The sequence below is a fragment of the Glossina fuscipes genome, unplaced genomic scaffold (assembly GCF_014805625.2).
Source record: "Glossina fuscipes isolate IAEA_lab_2018 unplaced genomic scaffold, Yale_Gfus_2 0, whole genome shotgun sequence".
In the NCBI taxonomy this organism is placed as follows: domain Eukaryota; kingdom Metazoa; phylum Arthropoda; class Insecta; order Diptera; family Glossinidae; genus Glossina; species Glossina fuscipes.
Genome location: NW_023998414.1, coordinates 4738032 through 4753933, shown reverse-complemented (window position 1 = coordinate 4753933; position 15902 = coordinate 4738032). Strand labels below are relative to the sequence as shown.

At 33.9% G+C, this 15902-nt stretch overlaps 2 protein-coding genes across 2 annotated transcripts; both read right to left on the bottom strand.

Moving 5' to 3' along the window:
* Nucleotides 1-879: 879 nt before the first annotated feature.
* Nucleotides 880-1310, bottom strand: LOC119644637 (glycine-rich protein HC1-like). Its single transcript, XM_038044270.1, has one exon. It carries the CDS (start codon nt 1228-1230, stop codon nt 988-990), a length of 243 nt encoding a protein of 80 aa, XP_037900198.1. The 5' UTR covers nt 1231-1310; the 3' UTR covers nt 880-987.
* Nucleotides 1311-4079: 2769 nt separating this feature from the next.
* On the bottom strand, nt 4080-6418 carry LOC119637727 (vitellogenin-1-like). Its single transcript, XM_038033947.1, has 3 exons — nt 6045-6418; nt 4984-5243; nt 4080-4915 (listed from the first exon to the last, which is right to left on the bottom strand). The coding sequence occupies exons 1-3, from the start codon at nt 6325-6327 to the stop codon at nt 4241-4243; spliced, it is 1218 nt and encodes a 405-aa protein (XP_037889875.1). The 5' UTR covers nt 6328-6418; the 3' UTR covers nt 4080-4240.
* Nucleotides 6419-15902: the final 9484 nt, after the last annotated feature.

Below are 15902 nucleotides of genomic sequence, written 5' to 3'. Positions count from 1 at the left end.
ATTGTGAAAATTGACTACTAGAGTTTTTTGCAAATAGAGACCAGGACTTCTATGAGAGAGGCATTTTGAAGTTACCTTTAAAATGGCAACAAACCATACAACAAAACGGTGCATATTTGACCCAAATCGGACAATCCGAAGCATGTTAAATAAAGTCCTGAAGTTCATATAAAAATAATGGATTTCTTTTTCCCCAAACTAATATATTATTATTATTATTTTATGTATCCGAAACTTCTTGTTTTTTATACATTTCAGATGTTTTTCATTCATTCTTTGCTGATTTCTTTTTATTTTCAACTTTTTTTTTTTTTTTTTTTGTTCATCAAGATTTATCTTGAGATGATGTTATCATTGCTGATGGTCACACGACGTTAGGTTTACTGTTGATATTTAAAGTTCAACATCAGTTATAATTTATTTAATTTCGTGTATACCGAAATTACCGTTAGAAACATTCTGTAACTTTCAAACAGTGTTTTCATTCCCCCTAAGCCAATTAATCATAAAAGTATTTACCGCGGTTAAGAGCTAAACATCTGGTTTCACCCAGAGTGCATAATAATAACACCGCATCTATTATATGATCTATGATTGATATCATAAAATATGCTTGTACACGATTCGGCAATTACAACTTTACATATGAGCGCTAAAGCACACCACCACATGATACTACTCCATGGCCTGTGTAGTAAATTATTTACCGAAATTTTTTATATATATATATATATATATATATATATATATAATTTTTTTCGCAAATTAGAAAGAAAAAATAATTAAATAAATAAAAGGAAAGCAAAAATAACAATAACACACTTATTTTCAATTGTAAAAGCAAGTAAAGATTTTTATATTCAAGAGCAAAAAAAAACATTTTTTTTTTTTTTTTGTTATTTTCAATTTAAGAGTAACATTAAATTTAAACGAAATTAAAATACGCCAGGATATCCGAGAACTTTTTTCACGCGTCCTTGTCGCTCTTTACCACCAACCATGATGATAATTATTGCCCCAACCGTTACGATAATTGCCACCCCAGCCGTAGCCCCAACCGTTGTGGCCGGTTCGTGCAACCCTGTATACTGGATACGAAGTATAATAGCCTCCACCGTTACCATTCCAGCCATAATTATGTCCATAGTTGCCACCCCAACCGTAACTACCGCCCCAAGGAACAGCCATGGCTACAGCTAGTAAAGCGCAGAATATAATCAAGACTTTCATATTGTGATTCGCGTTAAGATGTTTTATTTAAACTTGAGAAGTTTACTCGCAATACTGTTCATATAATATAGATATCGTATGATATTTATATAGAAAAAGAAACTAATGATTAAATTAAAGCTTCAACAGCCGTCCAATAGGCGCGTTATTCTTATAGTCTTAACCATCATTTTCTGGTTCCAAACCAGAATATGTTACTATGTTGACCACGGTCAACTACTCTGCCAGACTTTCATACAAATTATTGAATTGAAACATTCTTAGTTAACATTATAAAATAATTATAAGCAGATGATAAATAAACAAATCAATTTATGAACTTGATGTCGCATTTGTTGCTTATCAAGGTGGGTTTAATAATATGTATTAACACGTCGTAAAACGTTTAATTAGACTTTGAATAATGCTAAATATTACATAATTTGAAAAATTTTTTATAAAAATATATTAAAACACGAACATTCATTCACATATACGGGATTGTTTGGGGAGAACGCTCTTCGCACAAATTTCTTTGTCTCATTGCTCAACAAAAGGCTAAGTTTGACGGGAACGAAGCACGAAAATCAAATTAAAAACGAATATCACTATATAATCGCGGAAAAAAACCAACTAAACCGATATGCAAAATACTTTGTGTGTCTGTGTGTGTGTGTGTGTGTGTGTGTGTGTGTGTGTGCGTGTACAGAAAACTAAAAATTTATTCAAAATTGCATTTTATGCAATGTAAAGTAACCCCCCACATCTGTAACACCTTTTACTGGTGTGTGTGTTTATTTTTGAACCTCCTCGCGGCCAGTGTAACTCTTTAATGTATAAGCATTCTTCATGTTTTTTGTTCACCGACCAATAAACATCATAACCTGTAGGGATAATTTTGCCAGAAAATGAAAATATTCCCGATCGATTGATTCATTTATAGTATAACAGTTTCAATGGGCAAGTTGTCTCTCTATGTGTAAACTTTTATGAATAGAGATACATCACTTGTTCCTCTTCACATAAATTATATATATATATATATATATATATATATATATATGTCGTTTACTTTGAAAGTGATCTAAATCCATTCTCTTAAAACATCGAACTTACTATTCTAATATTGACTTGTCTAGGATAATATATAAAATATATGTGTCAGTGAAATGAAAATACATAAAAAAAAAAATAAATAAATAAATAAAATTTTAAAGTAAATTGACTTCGATCAAGTCAAGCTTGAAATGAATATCGCATATCTGGTATAATATGTTAGTAAGGTACCAGACAAAGCTTGATCGACTTGAATGGAAGGACGATTTGATGTCACTGCAGCAACACTTAACCTATCCTTCCAATTAACTTAAAAAGACTAACGAGAATGTATATGCGATATATATCCGATTTGGACACTTTGTGATTAATTTAATATACTCTCGATTAGTGGCTGTGTGAATCTTACATATGTACATATGTACATATCTGTATAATAACAATTTGACATTAATAAACACTTTAATGCATAACACATGTAGTAATTTAGTTTTACTTATTAAATTTTATTTGTTTATTATGCTTCTTGTTTCAATGACTGATGCTTAGCTGCACTACTCTCCGAAAACCAGTTAATGTTATGCATACACATAAATAGATGTACATGCCGCACACAGAAACACAGTGATTTACCAAAAATAATTGTGCGAATTTTAATTCCATCACACATCACTTTACAACATATAGAATGAATTGTGCAACTTTTAAACTTTTGAAATACTTTTTTACTTTTGTTTTTTTTTGTTAATTTATTTATTTTTTATTTTTATTTATTTATTTATTATTTTTTTTTACTCTTATTTTGTTTTTGTTTCCGCTACAAGTGTTTCTTGCTCTTAACATTTATTATATGTGTCTTTACAATAAATTTTTCTCGAGCGAAGGTCATGCATGCTATGGGCACATGTATATACTTAGATAAAAGATTTCCCAATAGTTAACATCATCGCATATTTTACCACATACGCTTATAAATCTGTGTACCCACATATATTTTTGCTCAACTTTTTGTATTGTTTTAGTAGCTCATTAAAATATTTATGCTTTTGTTTTTTTTGCATTATATCGTATTTGAAACGAAAAAAACAAAAAAAAAAAAAAAAAAAAAAAAAAGAGGAAAACAAATAGAAGACGTATTGCCCTTAGAGGGAACGTTGAATAAGCCTGACCTCCAGGCTTTATATTTGCCACGAATTTTCAACCTGCCTGAGTCAAAGAACAAAAACTATGAAAGGTGTTCAGTGCCTACTACACCCTCTGAAAATATCGTAATCGTGGAATGTAGAGCGTTACAGAGCTGTAGCGTTCCGTAGCGGCCCATAAACTAACAGCTTCTACATCGTGCAACAAAAAACATGCCAGAAACATCTCAGAAGAATTGCAATCTCACTTCTAGCGTTCATTTTGAAGCATCAGATCATTTCACAAAATGAAGGGACTCGCCAGATTTGGCGGCAACAGACTTTTGCTTCGTCAAACAGCATGTGTATACTAGAAGGCATCAAAAATGTCCCAGCTCAGGCAAAATATCAAAGTAAAGGTTCATATCGATATTTAAGCAAGGATTCCAATAACGTTGAAACATGAATGGTGAAGCAAGAGCTACGTTATAGCAGCGATCTTCTACTCATAATTATCTTACAAACATAGAGATCGCAGCTCTTATTGCACAAACATACTTTCATTCTTCGGTTGTGTGTTTCTGGTATAGTAAGCGAGCAGGATTCTCGACTTAAAATTTCTTTCATCACAAACAAACTCTACTAAAAAACAAAATAAAAAAAAAAAAAATTCCAGTTTAACTTTATTTCAATTAAAATCATTGACAATTAAAAGTTCAACTTAAAGCTCGCGAACTTCCAAGCTACACAATAACGATATAAAAGTAAAGTAGTTTTTGCATTAAGAAAAGCCTTAATAAAACTAATATTAAAAGCCAAACACACAAGTTTTTTATTGTTTTAATAAGTTTCTTTTAATAGTACGGACACGCACCGCAATTTTCCTGCACTGCCGCACTCCGTGCACTTCCGCCCAGACCATATGGTGGATTTTCGTTTACCATCATAAAGTAGTTGCCTTTAATATCGTTTGCTACAGCATAACCCATAAAGGCGCTTTGAAATCTACATTCTCCCTTTTCGACTCCCGCCAACGAGCTGCATCGGTACGCCTCGAAATTGCGTTCATTGTCAGGGTAAATAGTTTCTGCAAAATACTGCCAGGCTCTCTCGTGCGAACAAGCAACTGTTAAACAACCATCAGCCAGAGGTTTTAAACCGCCAGGATAGAAATCGGCGTCACCCATAGGCTGACCTTTGCCTAATACGTTACTATTGCTATGAATGATATCAACAAAGTCAGCGTCACCGCGCATTAGGCCGGATAAGGCATCGCCCTCATTAAAACAGGGATTAGCTGGATCTAAGCCAGTTATACGAGGTATTCTTAAATGGGTCATCTCCTGAAATTGACGGCCGGCCGCACCCATTATATGAGCACCCAAGCTGTGCCCAATTAAATGAATATTTTTAACTGGAACAACGTCAATTAAAAATTTCAATCCTTCCGCAATATATTTGCCTAATATATCTGTATTAAGGGCTGACCATGTATATAAGGTATCCACATACCGGGCGACATCGACAGCCTAAAGAAAAAACAAATGTTCGATTATAATTTATATTAATTCAAAGCACCAGAAGGATGTATGCTTGCCACAAAATTAATATCTCCACGACAACGGAAAGCCTTAGCGAACACATCGATGGAAACGCTATCATTAATGCTTGTTGACCAACCAGTCGCTAATATTACAACTTTCTTGCTGGGATCAAATTCGGCCATTTTCCACATTTCATTAGCTCTAAGCAATGGAATACTTTGACGCTTACATTGTGCTCGCAACTGAAACTGCATTTGATCAATATCGGGCAAAATCTTCGGTTGAATGACATTCGATGACAAAGCCTGCGAACCTAAGAAACAAATTTAAATTCGACAAATGTCGAAAATTGGATGGATTTCATCCACAAAATCCACAATTAATTATTCTTACAATTATTACTTTCATGAGATTGAGCTTATTCGCAAAGTATCTTCAAAGGATTGACCTATGAGCCGTTAACGTTAACGTAGGATATGCTCATATTTTCATGTATTAAGATATCTAAGCTTTTCAATTCAACTCACATAAGTATTATATTAATTAGCAGATTGGTTATAAAAGCAAACAAAAAAGGATCGCTTGTCGATAATCATCACGGAAGGACGAGAGATACGTAAGCATGTCCGTGTGTTCGTCTAATACACCGTATGCTGAGTATTTCTTCTCTACTAACCTAAACACCCCTGGTGATGGGCATAAAAATGTTACACTTTTAATAGTTTGCAAACAACACTTAGTACAACATTGAGTACATTTAAGAGTTAGCCAGCATATCACTAAACATTTGAGAGATGAATTCACAGCAACTCGTTCGGCAATTTTCTACCAGATAGATATTTGTGCCTAACATCGCGAATACATCTTTTCAAATTTATTTCAGCTAGAAAGCAATTAAAATACGCGCTTGTGTAGATTAAGAATTTCAGGCTTATCTACTATACAAAAATTTTGAAACATAAAAAAAAAAAAAAAAAACAAATGTAAATCACTTTAGCATATGTGACATTTGTCGCTACTAACGACATTCTTCAATCGAATCGAGTGAGCGTATAATTCCCTATGATAATTCGAGATGAAATTTGATTTGATGCGTACATAAATGTTTGCTTACAAATCGCGTGAATTGCTGACGCTAAGACCTCGAAAGGTAGACCCGCTATTAACTGTTTACTGGCATCAAATATTTTCGCAGGAGATAGCAAAGAAGTTCCGACATCTGTAGCCTTATCGAGCACTACTTTGGGACTTGACACCAAATTTGCCAAGTCTTTAGCAATGAAGCCGCCCACTTTTGTAGCTGAGCCGAAAATATCGTCAAAACTTGTAAAACTCAACGATGGATTCATAAATGCTAATAACATTAGAATACTTCTTAGAGTTGCAAACTTTTTCATTTTCTTCTGCTTTGCATGTATTTGTTTATTTATTTATTTAATGTATTTTGAGAATATCGTTCCGTAATTAATTGTTTGCCTTTTGTTTTACAACTAAAATCAGATTATTTTAGTGCATCATTTTTATACTCAGAAGGGTGTAAATAAATTAATTTTAACATACCTCTTGTACCACACATTAATTGAAAATTTTACAAGGTACTTTTAAGCAACCTAAGATTACATATATATTCAATTATATATATATAATATATATATATATATAGTGACTTTTGTGAGTGAATGGTAAATTGGGTTATCAAGCCCTCATTAATATCTATAGCTTAATAATTTAGGCACGATACTTGATTGTAATGTAGAACACAGATCCATGGGCTTAACATGTCCTCTGACGCTTGAATTTAAGACCAACTTTACTTACCTTAGATATTGAAAGTTTGAAGACCTCAGAAAAAGGAGGAAAATTATCTTACTATCGACTTTGACATACTAAATATATAAAGTCGCACTTTTCTACTTTTCCATGTTCAAGCAATGGGCATCCGAAGTTCGATCTATCATATTAAACTCATAAAGCTATACAATAAAAAATCGCAAATCTTAACGTGGCTGAATATAGAAAAAAAAAAATGTTTTCTATTATCATAGCGACACTAACACACTTTGAAGCAGTTATAAATTTATTTTAAAAAAAATTCATAAGCGATGCTTTCTGCACATTTATAGAATTTTTGATTAATTATCTTATTGCGATTTTTTAAATATTTGCATCGGGAGGCATTTTCATTAATTAAAAAGTGAACAACATTATAGTCGGGCAACACCGTATACCTTAAATACCTTAGACCACTTCACCTAGTGCAGCTAATTAACTCGTTTTGGCAATAGTACATTTGCCAATATGTACATGAAAGACGTTCAAAACATCACCTGACTTAATCTATCTTTAGCAAACTTAGTTGACATCTTAAAGATTGTATTATTCTTCAGTCTTCATCATAAAAAACTAGAAGGGCCTATTCCTTTTTCGGGGTAATCCCTTTATTTATATTGTGATCTAAGAAATTTGTGATGCAAATTTTCTACCGTTAATTGTACCCTACACAACTTGTGGTAAAGGGTGTACATATTGAGTTTGTACAAACGTATCTAACACTTAAATATACTTAATATAGATATACCTCTTGTTATACCGATCGATTTAGAAGATGATTCTGAATTCTGAATAATCAATGATCTGAACTTGTCTGTCTGTCTGCCTGTCCCTTTGATCTCAGTCCATGTAAATTTGTCCCCAGTCTATCTAGTCTAGCGATTTTGGGCCTATGTTGATGAAATCTGTTACACCCGCATGTTTCGGCCCGAGGACGAAAGCTATTGGAAAGCGTTCGGACTGGAACGCTTTTTCGATTTACCTATTAACACCTTACTTTGAAAAGTCGCTATAGGGAAAAGACATTGCAATTTTCAAAATTGCTCGACAACATCCGCTGAACGATAATACTTCCACATTTTAATTTGGCTTGAAAAATTTATTTCGGCTGGAGCCGTTGTTTTTTGAAAACAATTTTTTGAAAGACAAAATCTTGTGCCGAACCATTTTCGAGAGCATTAGTCCCCGAGCCAAAACAGGCCGGACAGGTGGACAGACGGACAGACAAGCTTAGATCGGTACATTTTCATGAACCAAAATTTATTCCAAATATTTTTAAAATATCAAGTAAGTTGAACATAAGAAAACGCGACGGGCAGACGTCACCCACTTGTCGTTTCTGTCTTACACTCTTAAAAAATCTGATGGATGCATCGGCTGAGGTATTAATGGAAATCTTGCTATTAACAAGTTCATGCGTAGCATATGCGATTTATATTTGAAATACATTCAGAGTTCGTCATTCAAAAAGCGTACGAACGAATCGAATTTCTTTTTATAATTCATTACAAATAATAAAATAATTCGTGCATTGTATACAAATACTTTGATTTTTCTTCTTTTATAATAAATAAAAAAATTTCCGTCCATTTCTAAGATAAATACGTCAGCCAATCAATCAATTTTTCTTACATATTCACTCTTAAGCAATAACAGGTGTAAATAGCTAAAATGCAATCAAAAGAAACTGCTGTACGTTAACAAGGGAAAATTCATTTCAAATCTCTGATCGGGTTTTCATCCACCCCACTTTTTCACATTGTTAATACGAGAAAGATATTTAATATGCTGCATCCGTTGAAGCTCCGCGGATGCAGCGTTAATATTTTTGGTCAATCACCAGCTGCATAAGGCGTATGACACTGTCATGTTAAGCATGGCATGTTCATAATTGCTGTCAACTATTTATGAGATTCCCTTTCGTGAACAAACGGGTAGTGTTTATGCGCACTTAGAAAAGAACTTATGGGTTTCGTTTTCTTTTATACTGTCTGGACAGAAGACGTAAGTGAGAGAAAGTCTTAAACAAATGTTTGTTCCTTACTCGTAGATAGTTTCATTTCAGGGATGGCAAATAAACAAAAAGTTGTTCGTCACCTTCAATGCTGAAGCTAAATACGTAGCACTTATGGATGACACCAAATGAGATCGAGTGATAGAGTGCGAGCAACGAATAGCAAAATTTTGCTAATCATCAAACTAGAGCGTAACATATTCAATATAAATATGGCTTTGTGCATGAAGGAGTAGAACACAAAACAATCACTGTGGGTAGAATTGTTTATTTAGTATAACTTCCATAAATAAAAAATGCAGAGATGCTACGGATGCAACATAATTAAATCGAAAGTGTATATATGTATATATATATATATATATATTTGAATACTAAAAACGGTGTGAGAAAATTAGTGCGTGCCCCGTATTTGATAACACATATGTGAAGTGAGGTAATTTTATACAATTCTTGAATCACTCTTCTTGTCTCGAGTCTTGAACACTTATTTAAACACTTATCTGATTTTTCATGAATTTTATGCGCCTGCTATATGACATGTCATCTCTCGGGGGGTAGTAAAATTGCCCTGGACGCAAACGCAGAATTATAATTTCTTGTACATATGCAAATTGTACGATTTGCTTATAAACAATGACGTCATGCAATATTATTTAATTCACATCAAGTCCCCGACAAGTAACTGGTATTGAAAGTTAATTATACTTACAAAGCCTTTTTTTTTTATAAGAAATTAAACAACAACAAATTAAATAACAAAACAACAATTCAACAACAATTCCTTCAGTTAATAGTTTTTGAATATTCAATTATATATATATAAGCAGTTTTTATACGTGTATAAGTCAAACTAAAAGCATTAAACTAAATGACATTATTTATGAGTAACTCTTTACTTAAAGATTATTTCGTTTCTAGCACATAATACTATGTTATCTTCCCTTTATTACCGTTCTTATCCCGTTCTGGCTTGCGGTCATCAAAAGAAGCAAACAGAAAGATCGAGCATCGCAATTTAAAATATTTGTCACGTCAAGTACACATACGTAGAGAATTGAAATACACCTAAGCGCGTCAATGATCTAATTAAATAACATTTTTTTTTTTTTTTAATATTTAAGAAAAATTACAAAACACTGCACTCGGATGCAGTTTGTCATTTATTAAGGGAAACACGACGAAGTTTTTCCCATTGTTCTTACTCAACTCTATCCATTCCAAGATCGAATCTTTTATACCTGTCACCCGTTATCTTAAAAAGCGTTTAGAAGACGGAACAAAATGTAAATTCTCAAAATCGTTTCTAGTCACAAGTTCAAATTGAAAAAAAATTTATCGCTTCTCCGTTTTTCTTTAACCTTATAGACTTTAAAAGAAATTACCTACCTTTATATGGCTACTGTGTAGTATAACAGTGCACTACAGTACAGTACACTACTATAATATGTTAGAGTGGTCGATCGTCAATCCGGACACCCAGTTAAGTTTCCTGGGGCGGTATTCCGCACTAGCCGGCCGAATGAAATTTTTCGTACCAATTTGGAGCACTTTTTTCCACAGCAACAACGGCTTTTCAAAATAAGACCATAAGACCGGGGATTGATCGAAAAAGTGCTGTAAAATTCTTAGGAAATCTACAAATTTACAAACTATTTACAGAAATTTGTAACCCGCAGATATTCCGCTTACCCAACTTTAATGCAGCATTTTTGTGCGAATCCCTTTTTCCACGAAATATTCCGACAATTGTTGTTAATGTTTTCAACAATCGCCAGGTGCCAGGCGGTAGGTGAACCGTCATGTATATGTATATCTTTGGGTCGTCCTTTCTATTTTGGAATTTTGTTTCTTAGAAAATCGATTAGATTTCATGCAAACTCAAACCATCGGTTGTAGGATTTTCGTAACATTAACATAAACATAGAATTAAATCTTGTTTAATGCCAAAGTTAAAAACTAGAACTTAAAAGCTTCTAAAAGCTATTGTACTTAAGAAAACGAAACAAAGTCGGCCCATTTTTGAAGGGATTGATACTGACTTGACAATGGGTGAATGAGTTCGCTTATGGTAATAATGGGCCAGAGAGATCGCGACAGAAGATGGACGAAGATGCGAAAACCATACCCAAGTCTGGATTAACACAATCTAAGGTCATGTTTTGAGTTTTATAAGATTTATTACGCCAACCTAGGCAGACGGGTTTTATTCCATTCTCTTCTTCTTCTTTATGCGCCGAACCTAAGGCAAAGCGTCCAAATCTAATTGATGGTCTGACCAAGCACATCTTTAATGAGTCGGCACGACTCGGCTTATTGTGCTTTTACATTCATCACAAGGCTTACATAACCCCAAGGTCTTTCAAAGCGCAGAATATATCCACTTTGAGTTGCTTAGCAACACGATTGTATCGTAGTGTATGCTTTCGCCCCGAACGCGATGCCCGTATATTTGTGAATGGGGAAAAGCAACTAATAGTGGACAGGATGGAAATGATGACACATCTCGCTTTAATGTTTCTAATGTTTCTAATGTTTTATGAAATTGTTGTCTAATATGAGGCCGAGTGTCGTTTTGTAGAAATGTCGCGCTATCATGCCTTTTGGATCATAATTCGTTTACTTGCATTAGGTGTTGTGATCGCTTGAGCTGCAGCCAACAAACTGCAGTATACTAGACAGGACAGAGATAACTAAATTAACTTCAGTAGTCATAAATGTGTGCACTTTACACGACATAAATTTTAAAAACTAACCGATTGACATCACTCAGAGTTTTAAAGAAAGTGAAGACTTGTGCAAAATTTTGATATGTCTGCGGTAGGAGCCAGCCCAGATTGGGCATAGGACGAAAGTAGATTTCTTGGTTCCAATATATGAAATCGAATTGAAATTCAATACTGAAGTCTTAAGCGTAGCAGCGCATATAAGCTATACCCATACGTAGTAATGCACTTTACTATTATCTATGACTTTTGCACGTTCCATGATAAAATCATTTCTTAATCATTTAACGAAATATGGTTGTAAAGGTGTGTCTTGCGTAATTGGTTATAAACATAAATAAGCTTTCAATAAACTTTTTCACAAAAAGAATTCAAATAATTGTATAACCGCAAATTCTTAAAAGCGTCATATAATATAAATATGAAAAGAAAAAAAAAGAAAAAAAAAATATATATATATATATATTTATGACCACAAGCCACAATTGATTTATGTCTAAACTAACGGTTACTAATAAAACTAAAATTCATTTTCCAAAGCTATGGATTCGTTAGTTAGGTTTTCTTCATTTTTGTTTCTCTCTTATGTCTACTCTTTCAATTTGTAGACTTCGCACTCTTAATCGCTCGATTAACTCTAAACCAAAAGAAAATATAATAAAATCATCATCAACAAATTCATTCATGCATTCATCTAATATTTCCATTTTCATTGTCCGCGTTCATTGCTTGTCACTTGTAGACAGTTGCTTTGTCAATAAATAAGAAGGAAATTTTTGAATAAAGCGTGTAAGTTTGTGTGTGTGTGTGTGTGTGTGTGTGTGTGTGTGTGTGTGTGTGTGTTGCCGAAATTCGCCTTATTAAGGCAATATTGTATTCCTCTCTCCACTAGTATGTTTGTATGTTTGAGCAGCGTAGCATTACGAATCGGTGCAGTGAACGGGCGCTGTACGTTCACATGTTCGCCACGCTCACGATCGGGGAAAGGCACAAAAACCCTTAATAAATGATCGAAGATGAAAATCTTGTCTTGATAATCCGACAACCACGCCCAAGAATACAATTTGAATTTGAATTGATAATTCACACCCATTATGTTTAAAAAGATCGTCCAAAACGAAAATGGAAAAGAATGGACATGGATCGACTATAAATAAGCGTTTCACAACTAAAGAACGATGAAAGTTTAAGCTTGCGAAAGATTTTTATCTAAAAATCGGTTAACAAGCCAGCTGCAAGCTCATTAATCAACTGACACTTGCATATATAAAACGTACTATCACAGTTCAGGGAATTCAGGGACAAAGTCAAGGTGTAAATCTAAACTACTTCGGAAACTTTGCACTGCCGGATGTTCGTCCTGGAGTGAAATTTTTTTGCAAGCAATATAATCTATAAAATAATCGGTCTCCTCCTTGCAATCGATCGGTTGCTAATGAAAATCGATCAACACAACAACTCCTTAATTGATCGCATGCAATTTTTCAACATTTTATCATAAATTTGATGCTTGAAATCATTTTGGAATTTGTTTTACATTACACTCAAATTAACGTAAATTCAATGAGCTTTTCAAAGTTTAGGCAAATTGACATAAAACTTTTTGAATAATTTTCTGAAATGTTTTTTTACACTGCAGACTACAATAAATGTACTTTATTAGTTTCCCAAACAGCATCGATTTACTGTTATCTGTCCATCGGTCTAGAGATTGAAGTATTTATTGAGACGACCTTACAACTTTGTTTAGAAAAATGTTGCAAAAAGTTTTAATGTCAAGCACTCTCTCTCTCTCTCTCTCTCTTCTCTTAAGTTCAAATATTGCCTAAACTTACAATTCTACAATTGGTAAACAAATGAACACTAACGAGTAATATTGTAACATATCCAATATTTGTACTATTTACAATATTGTTATAAAATTCGCTTTTTTAAGACACAGTCCGTATCGATGGATCGTGGATATATTGATCAAGAGAACTACAAAGTTCTTCGATTTACAATTATATTCCTTAACAGTAGAATCATTTATTTACAATTATGTACCTTAAATGTAAGATTATTCACAATTTATTTTGGCCGTACACTCACCTTCTGTGTTCTTGCCCGACTAATCAACCCTCCCTTCCACATATATCCTATTTATATATATTTCTGCAAGCACGTTGCTATACCAAAATTTATGGTTTCCCATGGTTAATCCCAGCCTGCTTTTCCTCTAATCGTTGTCATCGGCCTGCAGCTGCATGACGCGTCTGCGAATGCGCATTGGGTTTTTCCTTCTTTAGGGAATTTATTATTAGGGAAAATTATCTGGATTTGGGATTTTCGTAACAACATTATTGTAAAACTTAATAAAATGCTCTAAGCATAGCAAGCATATGGGAAAACAAACATCGCGAACTTTGGAAAATTTGTGCCGTCTATCTTCGCTTGTGTCGATTTGTCTGTCTTTGAAAATTTCACGACATATTCAAAACATTTATTATGCACTTTTCGTTAACTAAATCGATCTCAAGTGCGGTACAGTTCACTTTGATCGTACCTATTGTGCAAACGCACACCCGCTTGAGAGAGAGAGAGAGAGAGAGAGAGAGAGTCTGCGCCCGTCATCATCCTATTCTTACTTCTTTCTGAGCATTACACGCGTATAACACGAGTACGGCACATCCCCTGAATGATCGGACGTATAAAAATAAAATCTCACAATTAATGCAAATTTAAAAAGTGTGATTACTTAACACTTCTTGTAGATAATTGACTTAATAATCTCTCCGTTTTATGTTATTACAATGATGAGGTTATATGCATGTTTCATTTCGTTATTTGCATGCATGTAGTTAACAATATGTTTATGAGTATGTTTTGGTATAGTAAGTAAGTTTATCCCCTTAACTTACAACTTGCTGCATACACTCTCCAACCGAAATTGTGCGCTGCTTACATTTTTCTCAACCCAGAAACCTAGAGAAACTTAAACTTCTAAATAAATATCTATTTGCGAAGCGATAGTTTCTTCATTTTTTTTTTCTTTTTTGTGTTTGTTTTTTGTAAGAAAACTAATTGACTGAAAAAGAGCTTGTAACGTAAACAAATCGAAGCGATAGTCGATGTTTTCAACAAATTGTACGAATTCTTGCTGAAATTTTGTTTAATTGCGAACGAAGCAAAAATATTCCAAATAAAATCAACTGACATTAAACCATCCGCCAAATTGCTATACGGTATCAACAGGTTTGCAACACTGCAACAGTATATATAGTTTTGGATCTTTTAATATATGATATATTCATAATCAGATCTTAAATAACATGTGCATATCATAAATCCGGACGGCACAAATATCTACAAAAAATAATATCAATTTACTTTTTCGACAAAAGGATTTACGAACGGGATAAATTTTTCGCAAGGATTTATCACGAGTTCTTTGTTTTCACGTTGGATGTATGAAAAAGTTATTTGTGTTTTTTTTCGAACTTTTAAACTTAATTAAAAAAATTGATCACAAAATTAAACAAACGAAATATTCACTTTTACTATCTATGTTCTTTTGCTTCTCAACGAGTAGCTTGCGGATGTTCACGCGGTAGGAATTTATGGTTTCGAGAGCAAATCTTCGACTTTTGTGAGCTGTTGATCGGCCAAGTACGACGGCATCGATCTGAACTATTGCTAATCGGGAGAAAACAGCTCTGCAGAAGGTTCTCGCCGTCAGGAGAAACTACTAACCTAATTTCAAGATCACTACGTGGATTGCTTTTGCTGTCGGGAGGCGGCCCTGAAACCAAATCACTTTTCATGTTAGTGTTTTCTTAAAGCGCGTCACTTAACTTGATTAGTTGGACCTAACATCGGTCGGATATAATAACAGTTTCGCTAGGCTTTAAATGCATCCTTTCCAATCTGACCAAATGAAAGTCGTGAGCGTGCGCCGTTCTCAAGACTAAAATTTTTTAAGTGGAACCTTGCAAAGCTCTTTCTATCTCTTACGTAGTTAATTGCGTTTTTACTCCAAGCCAACATCGACAGCATTGGTTTCCATTTTAAAAACAGAATGAACACGCAGTACCCCAAAATGACATCGATCTGTCTGCACTTTGATGTGCACCGGCTGCTTGTGTAAACAAACCGAAGCTTGCACCATGCGAACGCCAATGTCTGCGCTATGTGTTCCCAATATTTCGGAAAAAATGAAATCGTCATCGTTCGTTTTATAAAGCAATCAATTTACACACTGAGAACTTATTTGTGCATTAACAGGAACATGCGGGCATTTAGTCTAAAATCTTACATAACCTAAGAATTTATACGCTTCGTCTAGTGTGACACGATTTTACATAGCATCCGACAAAATCGTTGCGTGCTTAGTAATATGAAAAAGCCACGTTCATTTAGTTTA

Bases quoted from the DNA above. Each gene is read 5' to 3' on its own strand.
- LOC119644637 (XM_038044270.1), bottom strand. From the start codon at position 1,230: ATGAAAGTCTTGATTATATTCTGCGCTTTACTAGCTGTAGCCATGGCT.
- LOC119637727 (XM_038033947.1), bottom strand. From the start codon at position 6,327: ATGAAAAAGTTTGCAACTCTAAGAAGTATTCTAATGTTATTAGCATTT. The intron at 5,244-6,044 runs GTAAGCAAACAT...TTTGTTTCTTAG, and splicing joins GTCAGCAATTCACGCGATTT to GTTCGCAGGCTTTGTCATCG. The intron at 4,916-4,983 runs GCAAGCATACAT...TTTTTTCTTTAG, and splicing joins GTGGAGATATTAATTTTGTG to GCTGTCGATGTCGCCCGGTA.